At 38.9% G+C, this 27,500-nt stretch overlaps 1 protein-coding gene across 12 annotated transcripts in view; it reads left to right on the top strand.

Moving 5' to 3' along the window:
* The window catches only part of LOC121373200 (coadhesin-like), a 60,321-nt gene that overhangs the window by 14,697 nt on the left and 18,124 nt on the right, over positions 1 to 27,500 (top strand). For 10 of the 12 annotated variants that reach the window (XM_041499668.1, XM_041499665.1, XM_041499663.1 and 7 more), the window contains 5 exons: positions 670 to 855; positions 3,787 to 3,969; positions 4,796 to 4,978; positions 5,164 to 5,346; positions 8,815 to 8,997. In XM_041499668.1, the coding sequence (XP_041355602.1) occupies positions 670 to 855; positions 3,787 to 3,969; positions 4,796 to 4,978; positions 5,164 to 5,346; positions 8,815 to 8,997 (918 nt within the window). Of the gene's footprint in view, positions 1 to 669; positions 856 to 3,786; positions 3,970 to 4,795; positions 4,979 to 5,163; positions 5,347 to 8,814; positions 8,998 to 10,268; positions 11,106 to 27,500 lie in introns of those variants that run through there. The other 2 variants (XM_041499674.1, XM_041499673.1) reach the window with 2 other exon arrangements.

The following is a 27,500-nucleotide window of genomic DNA, read 5'->3' as shown; positions in this document are numbered from 1 at the left end:
GGGGGGAGCAGTTGCACTCTCAGAATCTGAACCACAAAATCATAATCCATAACGAAAACCATATGTCTGCACAATGCAAAGTCGAATGGGCATTAGGCAAAATAATGGTTCGTTCCATGAATCTTTATCTAGTGCCTCGTCTATAGCAGAACTGCCACTCGCCAGAAATCCTTTTTCCTGAAACATAAATCCATCCTGCACCACCCAAAGAAGACTTCTTACTCCTAGACTAGTTTACTAAATCAAAACTAGCACAAAATGTAGCTGTGATTGCATGCAATCGTGAATCACTGTCAAACCAGTGATGATATTATGTGATAGCAACAGCTGAGCATATCCTGACCAACTGCAAGAGAAACTACTTTATAGGTATCATTTCGAGTTTAAAAGTATCCTGTTTGCTACCTCAAGAAGACCCTCAATTACTGTACAGTGTTCGATGCGGCACTGCTGTACACTGGGTTATATTCATGTCCATACAGTGCTTGTGGTGGATATTTCAAACACGATATGATCCGATTATTAACCACTGGTCAAACCTAATACATCAAACACAGTGTATGGTCTGGTCATAAACAAATCTGTAGAGTGTATACCTTTATTGTAGGTGCTCAAACATTCTGTTATTCACATTACACACACAGATTGTTATAATTTGTCATATTATAGTGGATGGACAATGGTCAGCCTGGGTTAGATCGAATGTTGGCTTCTGTCAGACGGAGTGTCAGAGAACTGTGTCCCTGACAAGAACGTGTACAAATCCTGCCCCCTCAGGAGGAGGGAGGGACTGTAGTGGACCCAGCAATGGTACTATCAGAGAAGCCTGCACTGGCGGAAGCTGCGGTCCAGCAGGTAATCACATAGTTTGGGTAGTAACAAATATTGATTTTGGAAGCTGTTGATCAGGTAATAATACGGTTTGCGTAACTAGAATGTGTCCAGAAAAAAAGTGTCCATGCCCTCCAAAATACACACATAGAATGGTGTAGATACGTTCATTTCTAGATATGTTGGCATAAAGTAGAGGGTGTGTAGAATTTAAGAATAATCGTTCAGAGAAAAGCTACACTTTTCTTGCATACTGAATATATCTACTAAGACGTGAGCTGTGAAGAAAATGACAAGAACCTGAGCAACTGATGAAACCTTGGGCAATCACGACCTTGTCAAAACATCTGTGATTTGTGCCGAGTTAAGACTCTTGATAATGCTCGTGGTTTTGCCACAGCCAGTTTATACTAGTAGCACATGCAGCACGTACTACTGGCCCCGCCAATCATGGGGCCCCGCGGTGATGTGTACATTTATTTTTGTCCAGGTCATTTTCCCCCGAGTCCTTTGCAAAATATATATCCTGGGAAGGAGGCCCCGCTGTTATTTGTGATACACGCCCCGCAGATCCTTAAACTGGCTCTGGGTTTTGTCATTCTTATCTGTGACTGGTACTATTTTTTTTTTATCAAACATTGTATACAGTTATTAAACTAACCACTGTGTGTATATATTTTTTCTGTAGAAGATCGAATATTGTGACACGTCGTGTACCCACTGATCGTTATGTATGTACATTCTGTAAACCGGGGAAAAAACGTGTTAGTATTACTTTTGCGTTGTTCGCGCCCAACCTCAAGTCGTTACATTTATATGCATGCGTTATTTTCCATGTTAGAGTGTGCTTAGGTCTGATTTTCTGTAAACTATTAAACCATGGACAAAAATAAACAAAAGAGTCATAATAATTATCTTTCAATTTATGACGTAACAGACATCTTCCGTTTCGCCAATCATGACCACTAATGTCTGTTTACTCACATTTGTTCTCAATTGCTAGACCCTACATGTAATTAACTTATTGCAGCTTTCCGGAAATGAAGCTCAACATAATGCAAAAACAACAGGTGACTACACAAGCTTAATTAAGTTGTGTTTTTTTTATCTTCTATTATATATTAATGAGCGCCTCTCCAATCACGTTGCGACTATAGGTTAATTCTTTTGGCTACCAAAGGTATATTTTAATTGTTAACAAATAAAGTCGTAAGCTGTATTTCTTTTTACTCTGTTCTGAAGACAATTGTTTGATGTTGAGTAAAAGAAGACATCGCTTTTCCAGATACTGTATAAATTCATAACAACTACACCAAAAATAAGGTGTTTTTCCAGACTTAGTTGGGTTTTGTTATTCGCGAAATTTAAATATCACGAACGTGCGTTATATACATATATATATATATATATATATCTATCTATATCTATATAAATATATATCTATATATATATATATATATATATATATATATATATATATATATATATATATATATATATATATATATATAATATATATTCCAGTGAAAGGGCAGTGGTCAACCTGGCATAGAACGACTGTTGATACTGGTGAATCAAACTGTAAGAGACGTCTGTCCTTCTAGGCGGGTCAATATAGCGCCATACATAAAAACAAAATTGCAACACAACATTTTGTTGTCATTTCTTGTACTTTCAGACATACTGAACAACACATTAAAAGTTGGACAGAAATGGAGCGCGGGAAAGCAAACAATCTGACGTTAAAAAAAAATAGCCGCCAGTGCCTTATTTTGCTATATTTCACTGTTTCCAATGCGCTACCTTGAGGTTTTAAATGTAACATTATGTATTATGTACTTAAGGTGATTTTAACGCTAAGATCGCTTGATGGAACGAGGCCCTGAATCAGTTAGCGTACGGGGCGGAACGTAGCCCAGTGGTAAAACGCTCGCTTGATGCGCGATCGGTCTTGGATCAATCCCCGTCGGTGGACCCATTGGGCTATTTCTCGTTCCAGCCAGTGCACTACGACTGATATATCAAAGGCCGCGGTACATACTACCCTGTCTGTGGGATGATGCATATATAAGATCCCTTGCTGCTAATCACCCATGAAGTGGCGACAGCGGGTTTCCTCTCTCAATATCTGTGTGGTCCTTAACCATATGTCTGACGCCATATAACCGAAGATAAAATGTGTTGAGTGCGTCGTTAAATAAAACATTTCCTTCCAGTTAGCGTACTTGCCATGTGTACTTCACCTCATTTTCAACAGTTAAGCCACGCACATGGCCAGGTGTCATTTGCTGGACCAGCAATTCCTCATTAAAATTAATTTAAAAAATCCCCATGTCTTTTCCAATCAGTCAGGGGCCAACATTTAGAGGTTGTTTAGTTTAACTGACTGTTAATCTGCTGTTGGTAAAAAAAAAAAAATGAAAGTGACCTGCAGGTACATACGCAGGATATTGTACAGGGGCGAAGGCCTAGACTGTGCTATGCGATGTTTATAGAACAGTTCTCTGGACAATATTTTGTTTTTAAATCGCTTAAATCAGGGGCAGTTCAATCAACCCTCCTCTCCACCCCCACCCACACACATTCTTGACCAGGCTGCAATATGTAAGGGCCAAAACTGAGGGTCAAGCTGCTCATTTCTGAGATAACAGGTAGCGTCTATGACTACCCTAGTTCCGCACAAAATTCAAGTGGGTTTTTTACAGGTACCCCATACATGTTTCAAGCACAAGGCTACGTGACACAGTGGTACTAAATGAAATAAAGTTGCATTTTTTTTTTTACCCAGATGAAACTCACATTATTAATATGTGCAAGCAATGCCTCTGATTAATAAGTGAAATATTGTACATAGTTCCAAATCAAAAGTGGAATGCATTTGCAACGTCTATAGATTGACAAACATTTTATTACCCATGTTGCACCCATTAATTGTCATAATTTGGTACATTACAGTGAATGGACAGTGGTCAGCATGGTTCAGACAGAGGGTTGACTTCTGTCAATCAGATTGTAAGAGAACCGTGTCCCTGACAAGAACTTGTACAAACCCCGCCCCCTCAGGAGGAGGGCTACAGTGTAGTGGAGCCAGTAGCGACACCATCAGTGAAGATTGTACAGGAGGCAACTGTCTTAGAGGTAATCGCACAGTTCGTATAACTAGCATATTTCTAGCAATAGAATCAAGCATTCACTGGAGTTACTGGTATATCAAAATAGTATAACTGCTTGATTAATGAAATATTGTGTACATTTACAAATTACCAGTACGAGCTACCAATAATGAGTGCATCCGTGTAGTTACAAAGCATTTACAGTGTGCATATTGAATTAGTGTCATGTCCAAGAATGCATAAATTGATTGGTATATCAAACGCTGTATCCATTTACTGTATATAATTATTAATATGTGCAATCAATGCCACTGATTAATGTCAAATATGGTATATAGAAGAAAAGGTTGGGTTTTTTTTAACGACGCCATTAGAGCACATTGATGTTTTATCTTATCATCGGATATTGGACGTCAAACATATGGTCATTCTGACACTGTTTTTCAGAGGAAACCGGCTGTCGCCACATAGGCTACTCTTTTACGACATGCAGCAAGGGATCTTTTATTTGCGCTTCCCACAGGCAGGATAGCACAAACCATGTCCTTTGTTGAACCAGTTATGGATCACTGGTCGGTGCAAGTGGTTTACACCTACCCATTGAGCCTTGCGGAGCACTCACTCAGGGTTTGGAGTCGGTATCTCGATTAAAAATCTCATGCCTCGACTGGGATCCGAACTCAGTACCTACCAGCCTGTAGACCGATGGCCTAACCACGACGCCACCGAGGCCGGTCTTATGCTATATAGTTACACACCACTAGTGGAATGCATTTTTAATTTCTGTAGATTGACAAACATTTTGTTACCCATGTTGCACCCATTAATTGTGATAATTTGCTATATTACAGTGAATGGACAGTGGTCAGCATGGTTCAGACAGAGGGTTGACTTCTGTCAATCAAACTGTAAGAGAACCGTGTCCCTGACAAGAACTTGTACAAATCCCGCCCCCTCAGGAGGAGGGCTACAATGTAGTGGAGCCGGTAGCGACACCATCAGTGAAGATTGTACAGGAGGCAACTGTCGTGGAGGTAATCACACAGTTCGTATAACTAGAATATGTCTAGTAATAGAATCAAGCATCCACGGGAGTTGTTGGTATGTCAAAATAGTACTGTTGATTGATATATGAAATATTGTGTACATTTACAAACTATCAGTACAAGCTACCATTAAATATTGCACCCATTAATTGTGATAATTTGCTATATTACAGTGGATGGACAGTGGTTAGCATGGTTCAGACAGAGGGTTGACTTCTGTCAATCAAACTGTAAGAGAACCGTGTCCCTGACAAGAACTTGTACAAATCCCGCCCCCTCAGGAGGAGGGCTACAATGTAGTGGAGCCAGTAACGACACCATCAGTGAAGATTGTACAGGAGGTAACTGCCTTACAGGTAATCACACAGTTCGTATAAATAAAATATGGCTAGCAACATCGTTCTTGCTATTACAGAATCAAGCATTCATGTCTAAATAGTGCTTGTGATTGGTACCTGGAATACTATATACAATTACAAACTACTAGTACAAACGTCTATCAAATGGTGAATACATGCAGTTACACAGCACTGACGTTAAGTATAGTGAGATACCTTCATGCCCAAAGAGTGCTTAATGTGGCTGATATATCAAACACTGTATACAGTTACTAAACACTGACTGTGTGTATACTGAGATATTTTCACGCCCAAGGAGTACTTAATGTGGCTGATATATCAAACACTAGATACAGTTACTAGACACTGACTGTGTGTATACTGAGATATTTTCACGCCCAAGGAGTGCTTAATGTGGCTGATATATCAAACACTAGATACAGTTACTAGACACTGACTGTGCGTATATTAAGATGATATTTCCATATCCAGTGCTTAGAGTGACTGATATAACAAACACGATATACAGCTACAAAATACTGTCAATATCTATATAGAATTATTGCTATGTCCAAGCAGTGTGTCTGATTACTATGGCACATATTGTATATAGTTACAAACCATTAGCAGTATGCATTGTCAAATGGATAGTGGCCAGTATGGTTCAGACAGATGATTGGCTTCTATCAGTCAGAATGTAACAGAACTGTGCCTTTATCAAGATCGTGTACAAACCTCGCCCCCTCAGGAGACGCACAACAGTGTAATGGATCCACTAGTGACACCATCAGGGAATCTTGTGCAGGAGGCAGCTGGTGTTCAGGTAATCATACAATTAAGATGACTAGAATGTGTCTAGACACATCGTCCTCTGCCCGCACGTAATCAGTGGAGTTACTGCTATGTCCAAGTAATGCTTGTTGTTAAAAATCTATGTGAAGTACTGAGTATAAGATACTAGTACAAACGGTCTGTAGTGTGTACGTGCAGTTGACCGTGTGTATGTACATGTATAGAATATAAGGTTACTACGTCTTGATATCCTGGTTATTTTGAGGTTTAGATAACGATGTAACAGGCGAGTTGCAGCAAACCAGTTACATCATTATCGAACCAAACCAAACAACTACGATACTTTGATGATTTTTTTTATCACGCAACCCCTTTCAAGTTATATTTTGATAATATGTTGCAGTCAAAAGTGGTATAGAAACTATTAGTATTATCGTGTAAAAACTACTACCGGAAGTCGGATAATAGCAGGTGCCCAAAAGCATCTTAGGAATGGCACAAACAGCCAAAAAGGTATATGTTTCCAAATTTTAAATAAAATACTTTGCTTATATTTCAAAATCTGTTGTGTCACATTACAATTTGTATACCTTTTTCTGTAAAAAATAAACTCAGGTTAATATGTGACATGAAAATCTATATCGCTGGCTGCTAGTTATTGTGACGTCAGACGCTGTTCTAATGTAAACATTATTTGCAGGAAGCTACTTGTTTTTTTTGTTTTTTTTCAAAATGTTTAATTAAAATAGGTGGTTAGTTCCAAATGGGAGGGAATAATAGGGAATTGGAAAGTAACAGGTAATTTGATGTTACGGTAAGTGTAAATGCTGTATTTATTTATGCAGTTTAACAGTTATTCTTGTAAATGGATGTTTGAAAAATGAGGAAACTATCTAAATGCAAATTGACCAAACATCTGTCATGCGCACAACTCATTTCCTAGTGACCTGATAACAGATAGTGATGCCAAGGTTATCGTGCTAGCAACGGCAGTGACATAATAACACTTTGGATTATCATGTAGGGGTTATCAGGTCACAGGATGCATGGCTGCATGCTACATTGTGTTATCTGTATGTCCATTTAGGAACGATAAGACTTGGTATATCAAACACTATGTAGTGGAGTGTGCACAAGGAAATGTGGATTTGTGAAAAACAATCCACAAGCCCCATAATGTTCCCTTTTGTTCTTTCTATCGACAGACATTGACATTTCACTTATTTTAAGAAACAATTCTAAAACATAATTCAAGAGACATTACTGTATTTTTTATTTTTTATAAATATTTTTTTTTACATAAACCAAAGACGTTCATGTCTTATTGGGGATTAAAATTGTGAAGTGACTAAAATTTACGGATATAAGACGGTGGGGTAGGGATGAGAAAACCCCCACTGTTGGCTTCTGTCAGTCAACATGTAACAGAGCCGTGTCCTTGACAAGATCTTGTACAAACCCCGCCCTCTCAGGAGGTGGGCTGCAGTGTAGTGGATCCACTAGTGACAGCATGAGAGAAGATTGTACAGGAGGTGACTGCCGTTTAGGTAATCACACAGTGTGTATAACTAAAATATATAAGAAAAGCTTTTTATATCTTTGAAAGGAGTTATAGTATATTAATAAATGGGTGCCAGATGCGAAACAAATTTTGGATATAATGTTCAGTGTGATTATCTTAACAATTTAGAAACAAAATCCTTCGGTTGTAACTTGTTCATCTAACTTTTTGCTTAGTTTTACTGGTCTACTTACAGATAGATACACATACTGTTCTGCAGCTTGCTCGTATTTATAGATATGTCAACCAAGCATGATCCAAATGATCTTCTCAGGGCACTGACCAAGTGTTCCTACATGTTTTGGCCAATTCAACATCCAAACTGGCCTTCTTGGCTTGATTGGTTGATACATTTTTTACTTCTTTTTAAGGCCCACCAGCCAATTCAACAACATTTACTACAAATGATCTTTTCTGCTAGGGAGATTTCAACCATACTTGGTACAATATCAAATTAACATCACCAACAGGTCATCTGTGATGAATAAATATTACTATAATTCACTTTTGGGAGATATAGTTAGTTAAATGCCAGGTGAGCGATTCAGGCCGATGGGTCTCTTGTTTTTATTACAGTGAATGGACAGTGGTCAGCAATCCACTAAGGCTATCATGGCCGTTATTCGAGTCATTTTTTACTTCTTCTCAAATTCCACTATGCAAAGTTCAACTAAACATGCAAAAAATTAATTATTCTCTTGTGGCCCTAGCCAAGTGCTGTTGTTTTTCACGCCGATCGGAAATACAATAATATGGCTGGTTTCCTCACACATTTTCAGCTTCTTCTGAAGTTTCACCACACTGATTTTAAACAAAATTCAAACGACCATTTTCTGAACACAACCATCACACAAATTAATCTTCATTTATTACCTAATAATGCTAAAAGTGAAATTAAAATCATAAAATGTTCAGGCATATGCTGTGATAAACGTTGTCATTTATTGGCTTGGGTTACAATACATACATATTATGTATATCTTAATTTACTCATATGTTATGTTAATGTCAAATTAGCAATCACCAACGGGTCATCTGTGATAAATAATTATTGCTATAATTCACTTTTGAGAGGTATAGATAAATACCAGGCGAGCCATTCAGGCCCCATGGGCCTCTTGTTTATATTACAGTGAAAGGACAGTGGTCAGCATGGACGAGTCAGACTGTTGGCTTTTGTCAATCAAATTGTAAGAGAACTGTGTCCTTGACAAGAACTTGTTCAAACCCCGCCCCCTCAGGAGGAGGGCTACAGTGTAGTGGACCCACAATTAACTACATCACAGAAGATTGTACAGGAGGCGCCTGTAGTAGAGGTAATCATACAGTTCGTACAAGTAGAGAGTGTTTAGACGCTTTGTTTCTTGGTGTAGATGCATTACTTTGCAGGTGGGCCAGCATCAAGTAGATGACTTTTAGAACAGCTGAATATTGCCTTTGGTAAATGTAAAAGACCAAATAACGGTCCTGTCGTGCACATTGCAGTACTCTAACTGTAGGAGAGTGGGTAGATGATTGTATACATGATACAGCAGTAATTCTGACTAATATATCAAACACCATACAGAGACAAAACCATTGACAGTCTGCATATATATTTATTCCTATGTCCAAGCTGAGAGTATGATCAATATATCAAACACTCTGTACAATTACAAGAAGAAAGAAATGTTTTATTTAACAAAGCACTTAAAACATTTTATTTTATGGTTATATGGCGTCAGACATTTGGTTAAGGACCACACATATATTGAGAGAGGACACCGCTGTCGCCACTTCATGGGCTACTCTTTTTGATTATCAGCAAGAGATCTTTTATATGCACCTACAGCCAGCGTAGTACATACCACGGCATTTGATATAGCAGTCGTGGTGCACTATCTGGAACGAGAAATAGCCCAATGGGCCCACCAACGGAGATCGATCGCAGACTGACTGCGCATCGAGCAGGCACTTTACTACTGGGACGTAGGTCCCGCCCCTGTTCAATTACAAAGTACTAGAATTAACTATACACTGACACATGGTGTACGTGCAGTCACAAAACAATGACAGTGTGTATATTGAGTTATGTCTAAGCAATGTGACTGATGTTTCATCACTAACTACAGTTACAAGACATTGACAGTGTACACACTGAGCTATTGCTATGTCCAAACTGTGCCTGTGATTGTTATATTAAATATTGTCTACATTTACAAACTACTGTCTACATTTACAAACTACTAGTACAGACTTCTATGAAACGGTCTTCTCCTTCAGTGCTAAAATACTGACAGAGTGTATCCTGAGGCAATCCCATGTCCAATCATTGACCTCTTGTTTCTCACAGTAGACGGACAGTGGTCAGTCTGGATGAGACAGACTGTTAGCCTCTTCGAATCCAACTGCAAGAGAACCGTGACTTTGACACGAACTTGCACAAACCCTGCCCCTTTGGGAGGCAGAATGCAATGTACCGGTTCCAATAGTGTACCATAACAGAAGATAGTACAGGAAGCTTCTGTCATATAGATTATCATACAGTTCACATAACTGGAGTTTGCATAGAAACATCACATTGTTGTGTTGATTCATTCATTTGCAGGTTGGCTGGCATCAAGTAGATGACTTTTGGAAGAACAGAATAATATACTGCTTTTAGTAGACTTCACAAGACATGGCAAAGTCATAACACATTTCTATTTGAACTGCTTGACTTCACCTTCTCATTGGCTTTAAGGCAAGTTCGATGTTGGCTTGTAAAAATAGTTACAACTCATATTGTGCACATTCATGGATGAATGGAGGAGAACTCAAGAAACATCTACTCATAGATTATAATTAAGTGCTAATTATCTTAGAGTTAGTGACACTGGCGTCACAAAATAATGCCAGGGAGTCAGAGACAGGCTGTCTAGCCCAGACCTCAGCAGAATCAATGAATGAATTAATGAATGTTTCTGGCGCTAAACGTAAAATGTGCTACTAACTGTTGAAGCTTAAATTGTAGTAGTCCTGTTATTTATATTGTATACATAAAATTAATTTGCTCATTGAATTTGTTTTGAACCGCTGCTTATTTCACAGTAAAATAATATTGTCACATGATCACAAACTGAAAGTAGTCCTACCATTTTCGTGACTCATATGCTTTTGCATTACTTAGTAGTGCCATTTTGTTACCGCCATGACGTTTTTCTTGTTAATAAGAATAAAAATGATCAGACATATGTCAGTTTGTGAGATATCACATCTCATGAGAACAACGGATATGGATGTATTCTTTATTACAATTTTAATATGATACTATGTTGTATTAACATTGTGTAATAACGAAGATTACTATCAGCCAGGTGGAAGAAAGACATATAACAATTGAAATCATGATGTTGAATATCGATTTAGAACAGCCAAAGGTACCAATACACAATCAAATATAAAATGTGTTTGGGTTTGTTTTTTTGTTTTGTTGTTGTTGTTGTTTGTTTGTTTTTTTGCTTTGTTTAGTTGTTTAGTTGTTTTTATTTGTTTTTTTGTTGTTTTTTGTGGGGTTTTGTCTCTACAAACAAATGTAAAATATTATATCAACACCGGGTTCATTTAACTATGTTTTGAACACGTGGGCCAAGATTATTATCTCAGATTAAGGGTTTGCTTTTAGAGATAGCAATATCTGTAGTAATTTAATTATTTGTTTCCATATTTTTTTTTTTTCATATTTTATTTCTTAAAACAAATATATATATATATATATATATATATATATATATATATTTGTCCAGTTGTCCTGTGATACACAAGTCCCGTGTCCTGGTAAGATGGTTAGAGATGGTGATATGATCTTAACCAATACTGATGTTTTATACTTTAAAAACAGTTTTCAAGCGCACATGTTTCTAATGTGTGTATATTCACAAAATGTCCCACCTATGTATGCGCGCGCACACAAATACCTGCGAGAATATTTTGAAAATACGTATGATTTTAAAAAAATAAAAAAATGTAGCTAACTCAATGTGCAGAGAAAATGTGAAAGAGAGACTGTTGGTGGGGGGGGGGGGGGGAGAGAGAGAGAGAGAGAGAGAGAGAGAGAGAGAGAGAGAGAGAGAGAGGGGGGGGGGGGGGGGAGTTGAAAAGAGAGATGGGGAAAAAAGAATACTGCTAACTGCAAATACCATTTATCTTATGACGAGCGAAAGCGAGTTGGATACTTGTTTAAACAACGAGTTGTAAGATAAATAATATCCAACGGATACGAATATAATATTGAGTTATTACATATGCTCAAAAATCAGGTGTAAAACAAATGTAAACGTCTGTTGCATCTAAACTTATTTACTGCCTCTGCCTTATGCGTTTAGACCAATTAAGGTGTCTTTAAATTGTTATCACTATAATATGTCTTGTAATATGTGTTCACGCAAGCACACATGTACACAAGTACAATAATTATATTTTGATATTAATATGTCTTTTTATGCACTGGCTGAAGTGAAAATAGCCCAATGACGGGAAACGATCACATGACGGGGATCAAGCGAGTGTTTTACCGTTGGGCTATTCACCGTCCACTATAGACGTTGTAACCAAAATCCTTTCTACTGTGTCTTTAAACAAAAACATATTTGAAGGTGTGCACAGGGATGAGAATACAAAGGATAATAAACGAGTTGCCAGTTATTATACAATTTTCTTCCGTATCAAAACATTTTCATTTGTAACTTCATTTGAAGCGATTTTTTAAAATAATGAAATATTTATAAAATGAATTCAAATGGTGTACCCATCAGGTATCTTATGTAATCAAATTTTACCACAAAACAAAAACCAAAAACAACAGCAACAAATAAACAAACAGATTTTACAAAAAGGGGAAACAGTGATGTTTTGCAACTCGTGGTCATTGCTCTTTAAAACTACTTCTACGTTTATACAGGTTGATATAACATGACGTTAAACATCATATATAATGAGCAGTTTGCTTGGAAATTCAACAAAAAACATATTTGTATCGTCTAAAAATTATCCTTTAAATTAATGGAAAACAAGAAAGGGGTCACAACTCTAAACATATATATTAATTAATAATATTAATTATACATTTTCAATACATATTTTATTTAAACCATGTTTTTTAATCATGCAACATTATATACACTATTTGAATTCGATGATATCAATTTAAGTAGAACGTTTTGAATGTAATAAGCAATGAAAATTGATTTGTACCAATATGTACTGTTGCAAGAGTTCAGACAAGAGGCATAGATTAGATTAGATATGTTTTAAACGTGCTCACATACCTTTATGGTTTCGAGCACGCCTATCCCCAGTCCGGCCTCCGATATAATCGGTGGTCTGACTCGGGGCAGGAAAAACCTAACTATAATAAAATTTTGAAATTTTAAACTGGAGGTCAAAAAGAGTAAATATATTATGTCGACATTAATAATTTTGAATGCGTTCCCAAAAGAAATACAGAAATCCCTACTCTACACCTATATAATTATTTAAAATTAACGCAAATTTAGATGGGGAAGTCTAAAAGTAAAAATACAAACATTATAATTTATTTAAAAAACCCACAAAAAAAACAACAACATTTATTTAGTCCCCAGAGGCAAGGGAAAGGGTAGAGGGGTAAGCCCGGCCCACAGAAAAGTTATATTGAATTTAATATTTATTTAAAATGATTACCAATCGTATTTCGGGCCTTGGTGTGACCAGGAGGAAGGGGGGGGGGGGGGAGGGGGCGAGAAGTGGGGCCGGAACTTTCACAGAAACCTACGGCCAAACCGCCTACGCCCTATGGCCCCAAAAAACCTAACCACCGGCACCACAACCACACACCCCACCCCCCACCCCACCGTGTCCAACCGCAGCTCGATCCAGTCATGGCAATCATTTGTAGAAGGTCACTAGTAGAGTGACCTAAAGCTTTAGTAGAAGGTCACTAGGAAAGTGTCCCAACCCAGTTACCTGCCCTGTTTAATTATATAATTGTTTAATTAAAAATCTAAAACATAGTTAAAATAATGATAAAAAATATAAAACAGATTAAATGAGCGAGCATGCCAGTAACCTACATTATATTTTATTTTATTTTATTTTTAAAATAGATATTAAACAAATTAAAAAAGACGAACTATATACATGTATAAGGTGCAGTTTCCGGAACGGGGAGGGGATTACTGCCAGATAAGCCTCCCCCCATAATCCAAGTAACAATCACACATTCAATCATACAACATATATACATTACACAACAAAACAAGACAACAAAAATTAAAACTAATCGGCTAAAGATAAAACCCCGCCCAGCCCCCCCCCCCCCCCCCCCCCCCCAGACAAAACGGGGGGCAAGGTGGAGAAACCCCAACCAATCTAATACATTACACAACAAAACAAAACAAAAAGTAAAAGTAATTGGCTAAAAATAAAACCCCGCCCGGCCCCCCCGGCTGGAACTAGACACAACCCAATGGGTCCACCATGTGGGATCGATCAGTCGACCTACCATGAGCGAACGCTTTACCTCTGAGCTACGTCCCGCTCCTTATACAAAAGAAGCCTTAAGTGGGGTTGGGGTTGTGCAGAGGGTCACACCTCCACCAATCGCATGCATACCATATTCTTCTCTCTCTCTCCCTATAACTACAGATTAAAATATGTTGAGTGCGTCGTTACATAAATGACGTATCTCTCTCTCTCTCTCTCGCTCTCTCTCTCTCTCTCTCTCTCTCTCTCTCTCTCTCTCTCTCTCTCTCTCTCTCTCTCTCTCTCTCTCTCTCTCTCTCTCTCTCTCTCTCTCTCTGTCTGTCTCTCCCTTCAGCGCGCGCGCTTGTGTATTCCACAATATAATTATAATATTTGATACATATTTTTTTTTCAAAATGAGGTTTTGTCACTTGAACTCCCCACCTGAATCCGCGCCTGCTTCATGTTTACAGATATTTTCTTAAATATAGGTCATACTACGATTTGTGCGGATAGGACGATAGAACCGAACATTAGTTTGAAACGCACTATAGAATGATGCTTTTGATATGCAAATGACCTTAGTTATTTATAGGAGAAATAACGTGCATTCAAAAGACACAGAGATTTTTAAAAAGTGGAATAAAGTCAACTTTGTTCATTTTATATGATGATTTGTATATAAAACCTGTCGGGGTTTGGGTTTGTTTTCATGTAAATGCAAAGAAAACAAATATCGAATAGGAAATAAACGTAACATTTGCAAAAAACTTTGGGTCTAAATAATTGAACAGGATAATTGTAACTTTATTATAAAGTCTGATCAAGGTCTATATAATAATACCATTGTAGAGTTGTCTAATTGACCTCGACATTCTTTTATATACATATACATGTATACAATGTCATACACAAATACATACATACATAAGGATGACTCGATAGCTCAGAACGCATTGTGACAAGTTCGCAAGTTGCGACCGATTCGGTGCCATAAGGTTGAGTCCTAGCAAAGGCATGGGACAGTTTGTGAGGTGAGACAGGATTTAATTATTCCCTGTGCCAGTGTGTTAATATCTACGTATGTAATAGTCAAACCGGACATACATACAATATATAGATATTCATACATCAATACATACTAGCCAGTGCCAGGTCTGCCCACTGTTTCATGCACGTACGCGGGATCGACCGCGTAACTTGTAGGCTCCGTGCATATGGCTGAGTTAAACAGCATCCTTTTTATGGATGTCTGGATAGGTCAGAACGTATCGTGGCAACTCTGCAAGTTGCGAGCGATTCGGTGCCACAGGTTCGAGTCCCTGCAACGACATAAGACAATTTGTGAGGCCAGAAATAATTTAATTTATCTATCTACCTATCTACCTATCTATCTATCTATCTATCTATCTATCTATGTGTGTATAGACAAACACAGATAGATACATACATACACATACACGTACATACATACGCATACACATACATACATACATACAAACATACATACATATATACATACATACCTACCTACCTACCTACCTACCTACCTACCTACCTACCTACCTACATACATACATACAAACATAAAGGGCTTCTACCTAATTCAGTCAATGGGAAAACTGTTTTAGTACTAATTTGTTTTTACAAAATGTCAAATGAAACCTATCATATAATGGTGGTTTATAGGAGATATTAATTTGTTTTTACAAAATGTCAAATGAAACCTTTCATATAATGGTGGTTTATAGGAGATATTAATTTGTTTTTACAAAATGTCAAATGAAACCTTTCATATAATGGTGGTTTATAGGAGATATTAATTTGTTTTTACAAAATGTCAAATGAAACCTTTCATATAATGGTGGTTTATAGGAGATATTAATTTGTTTTTACAAAATGTCAAATGAAACCTTTCATATAATGGTGGTTTATAGGAGATATTAATTTGTTTTAACACTGGAGACAAGAGAAGGTTTCAAAGAAACAAATGCTTGTAAAAAATGTTTGCATTAGGTAGTGTCCTTTCTGGGCTTTCCCCGTCAACGTGTTTTGCATTTCTACAAAACAGCTGTAAAAACGACATCGATATAACAGGAAGAAAGGAAATGTTTTATTTAGCGACGCACTCAACACATTTTATTTACGGTTATATGGCGTCGGACATATGGTTAAGGACCACAAGGGATCTTTTATATACACCATCCCACAGACAGGATAGTACATACCACGGCCTTTGTTATACCAGTTGTGGAGCACAGGCTGGAACGAGAAATAGCCCAATGAGTCCACCGACGTGGATCGATCCCAGACAGACCGCGCATCAAGCGAACGCTTTACCACTGGGCTACGTCCAACCCCCGATATAACAGACACTACATACAACTTCTTTGACTGGATCGCCATATTTAAATTGTAAACCATTAACAAAATGTCCACCTTTCTGATTTAATTTCAATATTTACATGTATACACAAACTCCATCACATTTTATATTCTTTTACTTAAAAACATATTTTATTGCGTATACATGTATATACACAAACAGTGAAATCCCACTAAGACAACCCCGGTGTAATAGCCCAAAATATAGCCCCCGCCAAACTATACCCGGAGTATAAACTGGACTAGCCCAGAATATACCCCGGGTACAAAAATAGGCTAGCCCAGAATATACCTCTCTAGTCTGTATTTCAAAATCCAGAGGTTTTTTTCCCCACCATATATTTTGGGCTAGAGAATATCGAAATATCTTCTAAAATGACTAAAATGACTAATCTGTGATAGTTATATTTTTATGAAAGCAATAGTTGCTTTTTTTTTAAAACGTTTATTATTTATTTATTTAATTAATTAATTTTGTATTCAGGTTAGAAATAAAACATGAGGGTTAGGGTTAAGGTTAGGGGTATAAAACAGGCTAGCCCACTTTAACCCCGGGTATAGTTTGGTGGAGGTATATTTTGGGCTGTTACACCGGTATTAAGACCATATTTATAAAGACCGGAATATTTCCTTATTATTTTATAGATAAAATTACCCCGGTATTAAGAGCACCCCGCTATATACGTTTGATATACAGCCACTAATATTGTATGCTGAAAAATATATTTGATACGTAATTACAATCGCTAAAAAGTATATGTTAGTCGATAACATCTTAAAAATGGCAGCAAACTCAGGAATGTCCTAACAAGAGACAAGTAGTACAGTCAAAGAGTAACAACATGTATCATACCACCTGCACAGCGTGTTGGAGGACTGCCACTCCCAAGACACGACAAGCTTAGAGATGCATTCGCAGGCGCATGTGCATGGGGGGGGGGGGGGGGGGTGTCGGGGTCGGGGTCGAAACCCCCAGGCGCTTGTGCGGGAATGTTCACAGGGAGTGGGGTGGGGGTGGCTGTCTAGTCTGTGGCGACAGAAGTTTAAATGGGATCGAATCATGCACTCCTGCAAACTATAAAAAAAATTGTTTGAACGGGGTAGTGGTGGTGGTGGGGGGGGGGGGGGAGGGGCAGGTCGACACCAAAAACCTTCGCCTGCCCCACTGCGCAATATAGTTTCCTTGAGCCCGCTATAAATTTCGCTCATTACCATCTAGACCCACCCACCCACCCACCTACATAAATTCCTATATATGGGGGCGGGACGTAGCCCAGTGGTAAAGCGCTTGCTCGATGCGCAGTCGGTCTGGGATCGATCCGCGTCGGTGGACCCATTGGGCTATTTCTCGTTCCAGCCAGAGCACCACGACTGGTATATCAACGACCGTGGTATGTACTACCCTGTCTGTGGGATGGTGCATATAAAAGAGCCCTTGCTGCTAATCGAGATGAGTAGCCCATGAAATGGCGACAGCGGGTTTCTTTTCTTACTATATGTGTGGTCCTTAACCATATGTCCGAAGCCATATGACCGTAAATAAAATGTGTTGAGTGCGTCGTTAAATAAAACATTTCCTTCCTTCCACTCAACATATTTTCATTTTCGGTTATATGTTGTAGGAAGGAAATGTTTTATTTAACGACGCACAGTGGCGACAGTGGGTTTTCTCTTTCATTATCTGTGTGGTCCTTAACCATACGTCTGACGCTATATAACCGTAAATAAAATGTGTTAAGTTCGTCGTTAAATAAAACTCTTTTTTTTTTTCCTATACATGCACCATCTTTGCTGGCCCAAGTTTGGCTGTTATCATGTCTGCATCTGATGTAGCAGTTCGTTTTGGAATTTGATATTGTTTGGTGTATAGTTTTAAAGACCAAGGTCAGTTTGTGATCTATCGGTGCATTGCAAACATTCTTGCAAGGACGATGCAATATAGTGCAGGGCGCACATTAAAGAGACAGCCCCTAGTTTTTAAACACTAAAGCATATTTTTCACCTAGACTCTAGTTTCAACACGTAAAAATGGACACTAAGTTCCGTTAATTTACAAACCTGTAACAAATTTGGATACAACAGAGTGAAACAAGTCTGTGACGTTGAAATGCCCTTAAAAATAGACTAAAACGCGACATCATAACCGTTATTTCTCAGGACGCACGTGTGTTATATATATATGAAAAATATGAAAAATGCATTTTGTGGTATTAGAAACACCAGGATGACCAGAAACACTTCGGTTGTACGGAAATGGACAATCTAACCAATAAAATATAAGTAATGTTTGATTTCAGTGATCATAAATGGCTCTAATAATAAAAACTAGGGTCTGTCCTTTTAAAGGGACATTCCTGAGTTTGCTGCATTGTAAGATGTTTCTCTTAAAGGGACATTCCTGAGTTTGCTGCATTGTAAGATGTTTCTCTTAAAGGGACATTCCTGAATTTGCTGCATTGTAAGATGTTTCTCTTAAAGGGACATTCCTGAGTTTGCTGCATTGTAAGATGTTTCTTTTAAAGGGATATTCCTGAGTTTGCTGCATTGTAAGATGTTTCTCTTAAAGGGACATTCCTGAGTTTGCTGCATTGTAAGATGTTTCTTTTAAAGGGACATTCCTGAGTTTGCTGCATTGTAAGATGTTTCTCTTAAAGGGACATTCCTGAGTTTGCTGCATTGTAAGATGTTTCTTTTAAAGGGATATTCCTGAGTTTGCTGCATTGTAAGATGTTTCTCTTAAAGGGACATTCCTGAGTTTGCTGCATTGTAAGATGTTTCTTTTAAAGGGACATTCCTGAGTTTGCTGCATTGTAAGATGTTTCTCTTAAAGGGACATTCCTGAGTTTGCTGCATTGTAAGATGTTTCTCTTAAAGGGACATTCCTGAGTTTGCTGCATTGTAAGATGTTTCTTTTAAAGGGACATTCCTGAGTTTGCTGCATTGTAAGATGTTTCTCTTAAAGGGACATTCCTGAGTTTGCTGCATTGTAAGATGTTTCTCTTAAAGGGACATTCCTGAGTTTGCTGCATTGTTAGATGTTTCCGACTAATAAAATACTTCTACGATTAAACTTACATATTAAATATATTTTCTTGTTTACAATATCAGTATCTGTATATTCAATGTGTTTCTGGTCGTCTTAATATTTGTAAGAAGCCCAAACTGGAGTTTGTCTTCAATTTTTTTTTTTTAGGAAATAAAATGAAAATTAACCTAGTACAAATATTATAACGATCAGAAACGCGTTTAATATACAACCACTAATATTCTAAACAAGAAAATATATTTAATATGTAGGTTTAATCGTAGAAACATTTTATTAGTCGATAACATCTTTAAAAATTACAGCAAACTCAGGAATGTCCCTTTAACTACCGGTTAAAGTGCTTCTGTTTCTATAGACGTCACGGTGGCGAATGCAGTAGATTCGAAACCTATCAGCTGAAACTTCGTGAGGTTTTTTGTTAATATTATGAAAGCGTGTATTGAATACATTAGTGACTTAATGAATTTGACCATATTTTTCATTTAATATTAAATCATTTACATGCTTGTATCCAATTAAGGTTCAAGAACACTGTCCTGGGCACCCACTTCAGCTATCTGGGCTGTCTGTCCAGGACAGTTGGTTAGTGGTGTGAGAGAGACGTCAGTGTAATGGTCTTACACCTACCCATAGAGTCGTTAAAACTCGCACTAGGGTGGGAGATGGTACCGGGCTGCGAACCCAGTACCTACCAGCCGTATGTCAGATGACTTAAAGGGACATTCCTGAGTTTGCTGCATTGCAAGATGTTTCCGGCTAATAAAATAGTTCTTCGATTAAACTTACATATTAAATATATTTTCTTGTTTAGAATATCAGTGTCTGTATATTCAATGACCAGCATATTTAGTGAATATAAATTCAATATAAGTACATTAGAAATTTACACAATCTTACAACCACTTAAAGGTGCTATATCAGAAGGTATATGTGAGCATCTGTTTGTGATAAAGATTCTCCAATAAAAATGTATTTTCTACTAGCAGCTAAAATTATTTCCTATAATCATTGATGGGCATATAGTTAAAGGTGTAGTCTTTAAATGTTAAAGCAAAATTTAATAAAAACATGATTTGCAATAGCTGTCATTATGCAACTTTAAGATAGCACCTTTAATACCAGTATAACAGATCACAGACTCAAAATGGTTCTTGACAGTTTTGCTAAAAAGTTACTTATAAATGTCTACAAATATTTTGTTTTGGTGGGGAATAGGGGTAAACCATCATCAGAAACGGTCCCTCACATATTGTAACAGCAATGAAATTGATATATGTTGATCAATTGTTTTTATAGTCTGTTCCAATAAAGAGCACAAACCACCTGTTTACTAACATATTTCTTTTAATTTCAAGACTAAACACCACCTTGTACATCAATGAGAGCCAAAACAAGTAAATACTAAATTAGGTAGACTATCATTAAATAGATATTTACAAAATATTTGACGAAAATCATTTTTATTCTATTTCCGACATCACTTTAGTGTATGGCACAGCCATTTTATTCTTTTGAGCTTTGTCCTGTGCTAGTCTGGGCTGCAATCTCCAGTGAATGATCTCCGCAGGAGTTGCTGTTATTCTATAGACGAGACATTAGATAGAGATTCATGTAATCAACGACTATTTTGCCAAATGTCCATTCGACTCTGCATGTTGACATCCAATAGCCGATGATTAATAAACCAATGTGCTCCAGCGGTGTCGTTAAACAAAACAAACTTTAACTGTACAGAGATACGACCCTGACCATGCATTACGGTTTTGTCGTTCAGACTGATGTAGAAAATCGTGCATTGTGCAGATACGGCCCTGACCATGGATTATGGCTTTGTTGTTCAGATTGATATAGAAAATCGTGCACTGTGCATATACGGCCCTGACCATGCATTACGGTTTTGTCGTTCAGATTGATACATTTATAAACCTTTAACTAAATGGGGCGGGACGTAGTACAATGGCAAAGCGCTCGTCTGAGGCACTGTAGGGTTAGGATCGACACCCGTCGGTAGGCCCACTGGACTATTTTACGTTCCAGCCAGTTCTTCACAACTGGTGTGATAAAAGCAGTGGTGTGCAATGTCCTGTCTGTGGGAAGGTGCATATAAAAGATCCCTTGCTGCTTATCGAAAACAGTAGCCCATGGAGACTTAGTGGCGACTGCGGGTTTCCTCTCTTATTATATGTGTGATCGCTATAAGTTTTAATAAATAAATAAATAAGGAAGGAAGGGACGCACTCAACACATTTTATTTACGGTTATATGGCGTCAGACATATGGTTAAGGAAAACACAGACATCGAGAAAGAAAGAAAACCGCTGTCGCCACTTGATGGGCTACTCTTTTCGATTAGCAGCAAGGAATATTTTATATGCACCATCCCACAGACAGGATAGTACATACTACGGCGTTTGTTACACTAGTTGTAGAGTACTCGCTGGAAAGGAAACTAGCTCAATGGGTCCACCGACGGGGATCGATCCTAGACCGACCGCGTATCAAGCGAACGCTATACCACTGGGTTACGTCCCGCCCCAAATACATAAATAAATACATAAATACTGAAATTTAACTTTCGTGAGAAACGATTGAAAAACTGAAAATAGAGAATAGAAGGAGGATAAAAAGATAATCCTGTAGGTGACTTGGAAACACGTAACTTGTAAAATACACTTGTTAAATCACTGACAATTAAATATAAATTCCATTAGTTCATCATACAGCCACTGATGGTTCAATGTATTGTGAAGAAGGAGAAAATGAAACACATTTATTTTTGGACATAATCCCCTTGTACACTAACACAATTAGTCCAGCGGTCATGGAACATACCATGACGTCATCACCTGAGAGAAAATTACCACCAAGCGCCTTCTTCATCTTCGTGAAGAGGTAGTAGTCAGAGGGTGCCAAAACAGGAGACTAGGGCGGGTGTTTGATCAGATCTAATCCACATACCTCAATAGCATTCATAGCCACTGTCCAACCAGTTCACCACGACTGGTACATCAAAGGCCGTGGTATGTGCTATCCTGTCTATGGGATGGTGCATATAAAAGATCTCTTGTTGCTAATCGAAAAGAGTAGCCCATGAAGTGGCGACAACGGGGTTTCTCTCTCTATATCTGTGTGGTCCTTAACCAAATGTCTGACGCCACTTCATGGGCTACTCTTTTCGATTAGCAGCAAGGGATCTTTTATATGCACCTTCCCACAGACAGGGAAGTACATACCACGGCCTTTGTTACACCAATTGTGGAGCACTGGCTGGAACGATATATTCAATGCAGGGACGAAAAATTAAAGTTTGTTTTGTTTAACGACACCACTAGATCACATTGATTTACTAATCGTCGACAATTATATATCAAACATTTGGTAATTTTGTCATATTATGTTAGAGAAGAAACCCGCTACATTCTTCCTATTAGTAGCAATGGATATTTTATATTCACCATCTCACATTCAGGATGGATGATATGGTATGGTATAGGGATTAACGTGCACTTTCAGAGCAAGCTGTTTTATCGCACGCCTGTCATGGGCACAGGTGCCGGCTCCTCCGTCCAGGACAGGAAAGGGTTGGGGTGGGTGGGAGAAGGGACAGCCTGCACTGGCAGGTGCCAGAGAGCACGAGCAGCCCGAGCGGGGTCGGTAGCAGGCGGAGGTTTGGTTTGGGTGCTATTGAATTTGGAATGTCCCGTAGGATTGATGCCAAAGGGAAAAGGTGCGCAGTTTGAATGAAGGAAATTACTTTTGGCGCATTTTTTTTATCGGTCCACCGAATGGAAAAAGGGTAGCTATATATATATGTTTTGGAACTTAGTTTGCCAAGAGTAGCTCGTTACTAGCACCTAGTTGGTGTCTCTCTAGGTTGCCCATAGGGACCCGTATAAGGGCCTGATCTGTTCAGATCATCTTCTGGATGGAACATACCATAGCCTTTTATATACCAGTCATGGTGCACTGGTTGGAACGAGACATAGCCCAATTGGCCCACCAATGGGGATTGATCTTAGATCGACCGCGTTTCAGACGAGCGCCATACCACTGCGCTACTTCCCGCCCCTTCAATACAGGGATGATGACACAATTCTGGAGCAACACAAGCGTGTCGTTCGACACTTTATACTACAGTAAGTCTAAAAAGGTACGTGGTATGTTGCTAAGAGTAGATTTTGAAAAGACACTCGACACCCAATTCATCGTCATTCATGCATACGTCTCTCGATTGTTTGGGAAACATATTAAACATTGGATATGAGGTGTGTGTTTTTAAAAAACATATTTTCATTATTTTTTTATTTTTTTATAAAGAATATTAATTTCGTTTATAATCAATGAAACTATGTTTTTATCCTTTTATGCCGGATGGTAATTAGCGCAGAGGTAAAGCGCTCGCCCGATGGTGTAACAAAGGCCGTGGTATGTACTATCCTGTCTGTAGGTTGGTACTTATAAAAATATATTGCTGCGGCAGCGGGTTTCCTTTCTAATTATCTGCGAGATCGCTTACCATAAGTATGACGCTATATAACCGTTATTGCTGAGTGCGTCGTTTGGGCGGCGGATGGATCTGGTATTAAGAGCTAGTAGATTCTAATTTTAATTTCCTCCTCCTGTGCATGAAGACGGTTCTGGGTGGGTCGTGTGTGTGGGTGTGCGAGTCTAGACTGTGTTTACCCGAGAAAAGTGTATGTGTGTATGTGTATATGTGTGTATATATGTGTGTGTGTGTGTGTGTGTGTGTGTGTGTATGTGTGTATATGTGTGTATATATGTGTGTATGTGTGTGTATGTGTGTATGCGTGTGCGTGTATGTATGTGTATGTGTGTATGTGTGTGTATGTGTGTGTGTGTGTATGTGTGTGTATGTGTGTGTCTATGTGTGTGTATGTGTGTGTGTATGTGTGTCTATGTGTATGTGTGTGTTTGTTTTGATATCTTAAATGCTACCGTAGTTGGCTACTAATAAAATAAATAACGAAAACAAAATAAATCTGTGAAAAAAGTAGGTTTTGTCATTCAAATTTATAGACTTTTAACTAATGGGCAGAACGCAGTCCAATGGCAAAACGCTCGTCTGAGTCGCTGTAGGTTTAGAATCCATCCCAGTAGATAGGCCAATTGGGCTATTTTACTTATTTTAAAATATACTCTTCAAAAAAAGAAACGCAAAAGGGTACAAATGGGTTATAACTCCGATTTTATGTTTCCTACCGGTTCATGCTTTGTGAATATAAGGTCATTGCATGTCCCAAACACATTCCCACGGTTACATTCGATAAAACGCAGCTACTGTACAATAAAGTTCCAAAATGTGAATATTCGCAAAAACGCAGCCACGTGCAAAGCATGTCACCACTGCACGTGCGTTGTCTGCACGTGCAACATGAACACCGACAGTATAAAAGTGCAGAGTGTTTGCTTGCCTGGCCTCTGTATCTGGCCGACAGTTGACAATCCAGGACATGCCACGTCTCAGTGAACCGCAGAGAAACAATGCCATCGGCCGACTAGACGCAGGCGAATCCAGAACGGCCGTTGCCAGGGCATTCCATGTGTCCCCAAGCACCATCTCCAGACTGTGGGACCGTTACCAGCAACATGGATCAACACGTGACCTCCCTAGATCCGGTCGACCACGGGTCACTACCCCCGGGCAGGACCGCTACATCCGGGTACGCCACCTTCGGGAACGATTGACTACTGCCACCTCCACAGCCGCAGCAATACCAGGTTTGCGCAGGATATCCGACCAGACCGTACGGAACCGCCTACGTGAGGTAGGAATTCGTGCCAGACGTCCAGTTCGAGGTGTCATCTTAACACCACAACACCGTCGACTCCGACTGCAGTGGTGCCAGATTCATCGACAATGGCCTCAACTGCGATGGAGACAGGTGTGGTTCAGTGACGAGTCCCGATTTCTGATCCGACGTCATGATGGAAGATGTCGCGTGTATAGGCGTCGTGGTGAACGTTATGCGGCAAACTGCGTGCAGGAAGTGGACAGATTCGGCGGGGGTAGTGTCATGGTGTGGGCAGCCATCTCACACACTGGCAGAACTGACCTGGTCCACGTGCAGGGCAACCTGAATGCACAGGGCTACATTGACCAGATCCTCCGGCCACACATCGTTCCAGTTATGGCCAACGCCAACGCAGTGTTCCAACATGACAACGCCAGGCCTCACACAGCACGTCTCACAACGGCTTTCCTACAGAACAACAACATTAATGTCCTTCCTTGGCCATCGACATCACCGGATTTGAACCCAATTGAGCATCTATGGGACGAGTTGGACCGACGCCTCCGACAGCGACAACCACAGCCCCAGACCCTGCCCGAGCTGGCAGCAGCCTTGCAGGCCGAGTGGACCACCATCCACCGGGACGTCATCCGTACTCTGGTTGCTTCAATGGGCAGGCGGTGCCAGGCAGTTGTCAACACACGCGGAGGCCACACCCGGTATTGACTCCAGATGACCTTGACCTTGGTGGTGTGTCCTATCACTTACTCACAATGGACTAGAGTGAATTGTGAACAATCCTGCAACATTTGGTAATTATCGGACTCACCATTCAATAATTAAATCAATTCTCCAAATGTTACGACAATGTGGTTTTGCGTTTCTTCTTTTGAAGAGTATATATTCTATGAGAAATCGATGTCATAGATTGTAATTCCGTAATAGGGCTAAAACTGTTATGAAACACAATATTATATTTAAAACCGATATGAAAAAAATGCTGTAAATAAAAATGTGTATAATGAAATATTATTTTCAATAACGGCATGAAAAGTTAAAGTTTGTTTTGTTTAATGACACCACTAGAGCACATTGAAGTATTAATCATCGGCAATATATTGGATATCAACCATTTGGTAATTTGGACATATATTCTTTAAGAGAAAACACGCTATATTTTTCCATTGGTAGCAAGGGATTTTTTTTTACGTACAATCCTACATTCAGGATGGCACATACCACGGCCTTTGATATACCAGTCGTGGTGCACTGGCTGGAATGAAACAGCCCAACTGGTCCACCAATGAGGATTGATCCTAGAACGACCGCGCTTCAAGCGAGCGCTATACCACTGCGCTACGTCCCGCCCCTTCAATACAGGGATGATGACACAATTCTGGAGCAACACAAGCGTAACGTTTGATACTTTATACTACAGTAAGTCTGAAAAGATACGTGGTATGTTGCTAAGAGTAGAGTTTGAAAAGGCATTCGACACCCAATTCATCGTCATTCATGCATAAATCTCTCGATTGTTTGGGAAACATATTAAACGTTGGATATCAGGTGTGTGTTTTTTTAAAAACGATTAAAAAAAAAAAAATCTTTTTATTATTATTATTACTTTTTTTATAAAGAATATTAAGTTTGTTTATAATTAATGAAAATATGTTTTCATAATTTTATGCCGGATCGTAATTAGCGCAGTGGTAAAGTGCTCGCTGACGGTGTAGCAAAGGCCGTGGTATGTACTATCCTGCCTGTAGGGTGGTACTTGCTGCGGCAGCGGGTTTCCTCTCTAATTATCTGCGTGATCGCTTACCATAAGTCTGACGCTATATAACCGTTATTGCTGAGTGCGTCGTTTGGGCGTCGGATGGATCTGATATAAAGAGCTAGTAGATTTTAATTTTAATTTCCTCCTCCTGTGCATGAAGACGGTTCTGGGTGGCTCATGTGGGTAGGTGAGCGGGTCTAGTCTGTGACTACACCAGAAAATATATTGAGAAAGAAGAACATTTGCCTCAGCAGTGACCCGAGAAGCAAACCTCCACTATTGACCCACATACTTAGCGCAGCGATAAAGCGCTCGCCCGATGGTTTAACAAAGGTCGTGGTATGTACTATCCTGCCTGTAGGATGATTCTGGTATAAAGAGCTAGTTGATTCTAATTTT

This window comes from Gigantopelta aegis, chromosome 5 (assembly GCF_016097555.1).
Source record: "Gigantopelta aegis isolate Gae_Host chromosome 5, Gae_host_genome, whole genome shotgun sequence".
Lineage (NCBI taxonomy): Eukaryota > Metazoa > Mollusca > Gastropoda > Neomphalida > Peltospiridae > Gigantopelta > Gigantopelta aegis.
The sequence above is the reverse complement of the archived record's forward strand: the minus strand, read 5'-3'. Positions and strand labels throughout refer to the sequence as shown.